Here is a 7,911-nt window from a genome sequence, read left to right as displayed (position 1 = left end):
ATCAGACGAAAGGCTTCGGTACAGGAGCGTGTGCAGAAGAGTATGTGTTGAAATCCCAGGAAGGAATTTTTTTAGAGATGTTCTCAGTGAAACAGTGTAGAGAAATGTAAAATATGCACAGAGCTGGCACTTTCAGCCATGACTCATATTCAGAGGGTTGCCAGATTTCAAATAAGTCAAATTCCCCAGCAAATTGCAGTAGATTTGTGTTGAACTGCGTATAGAGAGCACGTTTCCTCATACGGGAAGGAAAATGGGTAAAAATTAAAATTTTGTGATTATATAAATAATAAAGCAGAAATGTGGGGGATGAAGAAGAAAAGGGGAATCCTGTAAAATCAGGCAACGCTGTTTTGACAGGCAACGGTTTTTTTTTAATAGGCTAGGGGCGGGGCTACATAGTGTGTGGGCGGAGTCGAATCAGCTGCTTTTTTGTCGGTGTCCATATATGGGCCTTGACGTTAAAACGCCGGAGGTTCCATTGATATAAAACGCAATCCCACGGAATCCCCTTCAGAAGGAAATGTAGGCGCGCGCGCGGAGAGTGAACCGGTTGAACCCTCGCGCGCACACACCAGAACGGGAACTAATAATAAGTCGAATAATAATAATAATAATAATAATAATAATAATAACAACAATAACAGAACCATGAAGGTGTCGAGTATAGACAGCCGCCATTTCAGGAAAATCCTGCGCAAGGAGAGCGGCAAGTGTTTGATCCTGGACTGCAGACCGTACCTGTCGTTCTCCAGCTCGAGCGTGCGCGGCTCGGTGAACGTCAACCTGAACTCGGTGGTGGTGCGCAGGTCGCGCGGGGCCCCGGTGCCGCTGCGCTTCGTCGTGCCGGACGAGCAGGCGCTCTACCGGCTGCGCGAGGGCGGCGTGTCCGTGGTGGTGGCGCTGGACGAGGGCACGCCGCACCTCCACAAGCTGAAGAAGGACAGCGTGGCGCGTCTCGCCATCCACAGCCTCGCGCACCTCGCCAGCTGCGCCAACATCTGCTTCCTGAAGGGTGAGTGGCTTCGATCTTAAGTGTCCTCATATCCGCTGTTCTTCGAAAGAAACTTGCTGGAGATTTACTCCAGAACACCACACTCTTCAGTAGCTTCATTAATCATTGAAACCTACACCTAGACTCGTTTTTCATCATGTATTTACTTTTTTATTTTATTTTTTAACAAACACCGCGTCTCAGTGAGAAGGAGAAAGTTTTAAAGGTCATCTTTGTCTTTGCTTCTTCTTCCGAAAGCCGACTTTTGTCCATTTATCCTGTCGAATTACTCACTATTTCTTTCTCAGTATTTAAGTACTCAGTATTCAGTGTCCTGGGTATTCTTTATCATTTATCAGGTTACCTCACTCAGGTATCTATCTATTTATTTATCTACACGGAGTATTAATTTTACTCACTATTTAGGACCCCATGTATTTCCTTTACTATTTATTTATCCTGAGTGTTTCTTTCTTGCCCTACCTCAGTATTTACAGTCCTGAATATTTCCTATACATTTTTCACTCATCTCACACAATCCTGACTGTTTACCGTAGTTATACTTCATGTATTCGGGTTGTTTAGAGCCCAGATCAACACACACACCGATCCAGAAAAAAACTCTGCTCATCCGTCCATAGGCACTAGTGGAGTACTATGTAGTAAAAAGTCTGTAGTGTTATTGTGCAGGAGCACTGTTTGGGCACACGGTTTCTCGGATGCGGTTTGCTGTGCGTCAAAGCCAAGATGAGTCAGAGTGTTAAAAAAGAAAAAAAAGCTGTCACAGACCAGACTGATAGACAGCGGTTTACTCAAACCGAATCTGTGTGTGTGTGTGAGAAATGTTGGTGTTATTTTTAAAACTGATTGATGAGCCCAGTGGAAACACTCCACGTATTCATTGCATAAGTCTTGAGCCAGTCTACGAGTGAGCTGGTGTGCTGAGAGTCTTTAAGGCTGAGTCTTATCTACACTGTTGTTGATGGTTAAGTGCACTGAGTCCTTGGAAACAGATGCTTTAACCGTGTTTTGTCTTCACAGGAGGCTACGAGAGCTTCCACGCCCACTACCCCGAGCTGTGCACCGAGGCCAAGCCTCCTCAGGAGCGCAGCGTGCCGGACACGGCGGAGGTCCAGCCTGGGACAGATTACACTCAGGTACAGCCCAAATCCTCATCCATTAACATCTGACAGAAATGACTAAACTTCTATTAGATATGGAAATTTAAGCTACATGAGCTAGAAGTGATGCCCAGGTTGTTAAAGGGGCTCTCAGATCATCCACGAGTTCATTAGGAATGAAAGCACAGAGCCAGATGTTGTTATGCAAATGAGAAAGGGGACTAGATTATGCAGATGAGATGACTCTCTTGGCTGCTAACGGTTTACATTATGCAAATAAGATTACACTATTGGCTACTTCCTGTATTACGCAAGTGGTTAGTGGCTAGTATATTATGCAAATTAAACAACACTATTGACCTGAAACTCCTTAAATTATGCAAATGAGGCAATGTGATTGGCTAGTGGCTAGTATATTATGCAAATGAAACAACACCGTTGACCCGAAACTCTTTAAATTATGCGAATTAGGTTAGGTCAGTAGGCGACAAACTTCCTAGATGATGCAAACGAGAGCACCACTAACACTAAACAATTTCATTCATTATGCGAACGAGATCACGCTATACCGGTCATTTACAGCTTTTTTTGGTGGGTGGGGGGTGGGGCTTTGGTTGTATTTTTAGTCTTGAGAATGCTTCGTGACACCAGACTTCAGTCTCGAGTTCACTTTTAAACCCACGATGATCTTTTCTTTCTGAAAAAACCATTTGGTTTAATGTGTGTGTGTGTGTGTGTGTGTATCTGTTCACTCTGGCGCTCTGAACAAGGCCTGACTTTATCTCAAAGGCTCCCGACTGACATCAGACGCCTGTTTTATCTCTGACCTTTGGTCTCGGATGAGTCGATAATAAAATAAGGACAAACGTTTTAGACCTTCATCAAATTTCCGTAGCGTTCACATTCGCTTCATTGGAATGAATGAAATGATTCGAATCATTTCATCATCTTTATAATGTAATCGGGTTGAGTTGACTCACTTATTGATTCACTATTAAAAAAAAATGTTTTCTTTTTTCTAGGATGGTCCAGTGGAGCTGTTGCCATTCCTGTACCTGGGCAGCGCTCACCACGCACGGCGTCACGACTGCCTGAGCGAGCTGCGCATCACGGCGCTGTTGAACGTATCACGGCGGGACTGGCAGTGCGCCGGGGGGCCGCAGCGCTACAAGCGCATCGCTGTGGAGGACAGTCACACGGCTGATATCGGCTCACACTTCCAGGAAGCCATTGACTTCATTGGTGAGCACACACACACACACACACATCCTGTCCATTAATCCCCATCTGCTTAGGACTTTAATCACTGCTGTTCCATTGACTCAGACCTGCTCTTTACACTTTAATGGAGTTATTTATTAATTCAAAAAAGTGATATTTACTTCAGTTCTTGGAACAAAACCCCCCTTGAACCCTGCAGCTGGGAATTTTACAAACTTTCATTGATGTGTTGAGTCGAGGGAAATTCTGTATTTTTCAGACACAGTTTCCGTTTTGATCAGAGCCTAATCTGAATCTGAATCTGACCTTAGGCTTGACTTCAAAAATCTATGTATCCTCGTCTAGACAGAAGTCAAGAGAATGTTATTATTTATTTTATTTTGGTTTTAAAATAAGAAAGAAAGTCTAAAGATAGCACAGTTATCTATTCAGGGCAGGTTTTAAATGCCCGTAGCCTTGGCTGGCTCTTTGCTGCAGCTAAAAATGAGTTGCGTAAAAGCCGATGCGCTCGCTCTCCTCCTTCCTGAGGAGTATAGCCTTCAGTGCTTTCAGTGCGGAGAGTCAGAAAAAGAAAAAGAGGAAACAAAAACCTGCTGGTTTGAGTCATCGCTGCATGAGCTTGATGATGATGGGTGTGACCGGTGTGTCAGCGCATGAGTAGAGCTTTAATAACAGACCGTGTGTGTGTGTCGGGTGTGGCAAATGGACGCAAAAAATGCCTGCTGGTTGTCATTTCACACCTCCAGGTATTTACATGATGACCCGTGAATCATTTCCTAAACACTTCAAGTCTAAATCAAGGTGTTTACCGGACTGTTTATAGCCATCAGCTTTATAAATCCTTTAATAAACTTTTTTTGTGCCGATGGAAACGGTAACTCTCTGTCACCGGAGACTCCTTCCATCTATTAAAATAGATTAGATAGGACGTAGTTATACAGAAGGATAGAGACAGCGAAAATGAGCTATAATCGTGAGGATTGTCAAGGTTTACCTCAGACATGTCGTCAGATCGCTAAGAAAAGACTCCCTGTGGCTAAAATTACCCCGTAATCACATTCAGCACTGACGGCTAACCCAATCACGGTGTGTTCAGCCTTATTGAGAAACACACAGCAAAACAGAGCTCAGAGACAATAAATACACCTGGAGAATACAATACACACCTCTCTTTTAAGGTAGTTGTATGTGTGTGTGTGTGTGTGTGTGTGTGTGTGTGTGTGTGTGTGTGGGTGGGTGGGCAGAGGCAGATGGCCTCATGGGCTATGCAATGATTCAGCTGAGCAGGTTTTGTTTGGATTAGATAGACAGTCAGAAATTCACACACACACACACTTTCCCTTACACCTACTTTGCTGTGTGTGTGTGTGTGTGTGTGTGTGTGTGTGTGTGTGCATAATGGTGGATTAGACTCTTATGTGATTAGTGAATGACCTGTAAAAGACCTGAGTGTGTGTGTGTGTGTGTTTTATCTGAGTCAGGTTAGACATAATCTTATGAGTCAGACTCAGCATAAGCCACTTTACTTGGAAGGGGACAAAAAGAGAATAAATATATCTGACATTTAAACAGATAAAGAGAGATCCCAGGAATATAGACGAGACAAAAGTGTCCTGAAGTGTGGTGTTTTTTATTTTTTATATTTTTTTGACACTCGATCACTCTCTTCCACATAACAGCGGAGTCGTCAATACACACACACACACACACAAGATCATTCAGGGGTCATATCTAAAGTGCTGTCGCTTCTTCCTCTCCTTTCCAGACGAGGTGAAGCGAGAAGGCGGGAAGGTGCTGGTGCACTGCGAGGCGGGCATTTCACGCTCGCCCACCATCTGCATGGCGTACCTGATGAAGACGCAGAGGCTGCGCCTGGAGGAAGCCTTCGACGCCGTGAGGCAGAGGCGTGCCGTCGTCTCGCCCAACTTCAGCTTCATGGGCCAGCTGCTGCAGTTCGAGAACGAGGTCCTGGCATCTGCCACCGACAGCAATATCATGGAAAACGGCGATGACCAACACAAGAGTGACGAGTTCACGATGGACAAGAGCTTCGAGTCGTCCGTTTTCTCCTTCCCTACCTCCTTCCTGTCACCCATCAAACTCAATCCCATCACCCCCCTGACTACTTGAACTAGAACGGAATAATTGCGGCGACTCGAGACCGTTCGTTTCGCCGACAAGACCGTTCAAACCTGGCAGCAAAAAAATAAATAAAGACACGATGTAGCTTTATGAACGTTTCAGCTTGCTAACTAGCCAACACCGTGACTAGTTAACATGCGCAACGATTTGCTACCTTGCTAATTACTTAGAAGTCACGCGGTTAGCTAGGTAAACAACGTAAACATCCTTTTTTGTTGTTGCTGTTGTTGTTGTTGTTTGGAAAAGGAGATAAGGATCAGATTGCTGGGTAAAATTTCCTCCTGAAGTCTAATGCACTGATGTTCACTTGATCTCCCGGCCCCTAAAGGGCTCCGCTAATGAACTTTACCTAATCTGATAAAGCACTGGAAAGGCTGGTGTGACGTCGAACGGAAGTCGAGCAGTACTCTCGCCTTGTGAAAGACTGCATGGAAGCGAGTGTTGTTTTGGTGTTTGCCTTAGAACGCACTGCAATACAAGCCTTAGCTCAACGATCATTCATGCCTACTTGTGACAGAATCTAAGGCTTTTCATATTAATTTATTGATTTTATTTTTTTTTTAATTGTTTTTTAAAGTGTGAATCTGTTAATAAATGTTTTGTATATAAAAGTTGCGGATTTGTTTCTTCTTGTCCTATCATGGTCTTATTTCTTTCTTTTGGTTGAATGATTGAACTGATTGTTGCTAATTGCTACATGACGTTTAATAAGCAGGTTATAAACTAGCCAATGTACCATATAAGCTGCCTTATAAACTAATCACAATCTCCTAATAGTGAATCGGAATTTTTGTAATCGTAGAGAGAATCTGTCGAAATGACCGCTCCTGGTCGGACAGAGAAGCGCTTCTTCACGCTCTCTTCACGTAAAAAAACCAAAAGTTTTACGGTGTGTAAAGAAGCTAGTTAAGTAAAAATCAGTCAGTGAGTGAATGACATGGTGATGATTTCCTCTACAATAAGAGCATGAACAGATCAGTTGTGTGATGAAGCTTGAGTTTAACTGTATCAAGTGACTTTGAGGTCAGGTAATGAAATGGACTGATGTGGACGATGTTGATTTTACTCATCAGTAGTATGTTCTAAATATTGAGTGAGGCTTGATGCCGTAATGGTGCAATAGCCAATTTTATAATTTTCATACCTGTATAAGGATAACCTGAAAGATATTTGAAACATGATCAGAAATAACAGTTTAAAACACAGGCCACAAAACACAGTACAATTATATTGCCAAAAGTTTTGGGACACCCCTCCAAATCATTGAATTCAAAGGCTGGGCTCAGCCCCTTAGTTCCAGTGAAAGGAACTCTTAATGCTTCAGCTTCATACCAAGACATTTTTGACAATTTCATGCTCTTTGTGGGAACAGTTTGGGGATGACCCCTTCCTGTTCCAACATGACTGCACACCAGTGACCAAAGCAAGGTCCATAAAGACATGGATGAGTGAGTTTGGTGTGGAGGAACTTCAAACTGACCTCAACTGCATAGAACACCTTTGGGATGAATTAGAGTCGAGCCAGACCAAAACTGGGACGTCTGCCTTTACATGCACATGAATGTAATATGGAGCTGTCCACCCTTTGCAGCTATAACAGCTTCAACTCTTCTGGGAAGGCTTTCCACAAGGTTTAGGAGTGTGTTTATGGGAATTTTTGACCATTCCTCTAGAAGCGCATTTGTGAGGTCAGGCACTGATGTTGGACGAGAAGGCCAGACTCACAGTCTCCACTCTCAGTTCCCTTTCAGTGGAACTAAGGGGCCGAGACCTAACCCTGAAAAACAACACCTGAATTCAATGATTTGGAGGGGTGTCCCAAACCTTTTGGCAATATAGTGTACATCCTATAACTTATACCCTGTTGTAGAAAACATGTAAGTTTGACCGTGTTAAGTGTTTTCCCAGGACGCCACACAGGCGGCTAACTTTCAGTAACAAAGGAACAGCAACAGTGACCCCTGTTGTGACTCTGAGAGTTGTAAAGTACACACTTTCTCTAATTTAGTCCACCTTTCTAGTGGACTACTGTGTGCACGTGACCTAGGGAACTTAAACCGAGTAATTTTCACTTCAGACCTTATTAGTGAAATATTTCCTATAGTTATATACGAGAATGTTATTTTTGTGTTAGAAAACCATTACGCTGGTGCAGTTTATACAGACAGTGATTTAAAAACTGGAAGAAAAAATACTTTCACTAACTAAACTGATTTATTAATAAACCTTTATTTTATTTAAAAAAGTCCGAATTTTTTAAAAATCGATTTTCTGTCAAAAATTCACCACTCTGAGGTAGTTGATTGTAAGGAGAATTGGCCAATCACGGAATGTTTGTAAACTGGTTAGCCAATCCTAGAGCAGGAATTGAGAGATAAATAGCCAATCCGCTTTTAGGAGGCGGGATTTATAGAAATACGGGTTGGGCAAAAA

The 7,911-nt window shown here is 43.1% G+C and overlaps 1 protein-coding gene across 1 annotated transcript; it reads left to right on the top strand.

The window, feature by feature from the left end:
• The first annotated feature begins 515 nt into the window (after positions 1 to 515).
• On the top strand, positions 516 to 6,103 carry dusp5 (dual specificity phosphatase 5). Its single transcript, XM_058381624.1, has 4 exons — positions 516 to 1,015; positions 2,036 to 2,151; positions 3,138 to 3,357; positions 5,102 to 6,103. Exons 1-4 carry the CDS (start codon positions 652 to 654, stop codon positions 5,464 to 5,466), a joined length of 1,065 nt encoding a protein of 354 aa, XP_058237607.1. The 5' UTR covers positions 516 to 651; the 3' UTR covers positions 5,467 to 6,103.
• Positions 6,104 to 7,911: the final 1,808 nt, after the last annotated feature.

This window comes from Hemibagrus wyckioides, linkage group LG27, assembly GCF_019097595.1.
Source record: "Hemibagrus wyckioides isolate EC202008001 linkage group LG27, SWU_Hwy_1.0, whole genome shotgun sequence".
NCBI classification, from domain to species: Eukaryota; Metazoa; Chordata; class Actinopteri; order Siluriformes; family Bagridae; genus Hemibagrus; species Hemibagrus wyckioides.
The sequence above is the reverse complement of the archived record's forward strand: the minus strand, read 5'-3'. Positions and strand labels throughout refer to the sequence as shown.

Bases quoted from the DNA above. Each gene is read 5' to 3' on its own strand.
- dusp5 (XM_058381624.1), top strand. From the start codon at position 652: ATGAAGGTGTCGAGTATAGACAGCCGCCATTTCAGGAAAATCCTGCGC. The intron at 2,152-3,137 runs GTACAGCCCAAA...TCTTTTTTCTAG, and splicing joins CTGGGACAGATTACACTCAG to GATGGTCCAGTGGAGCTGTT. The intron at 3,358-5,101 runs GTGAGCACACAC...TCTCCTTTCCAG, and splicing joins GGAAGCCATTGACTTCATTG to ACGAGGTGAAGCGAGAAGGC.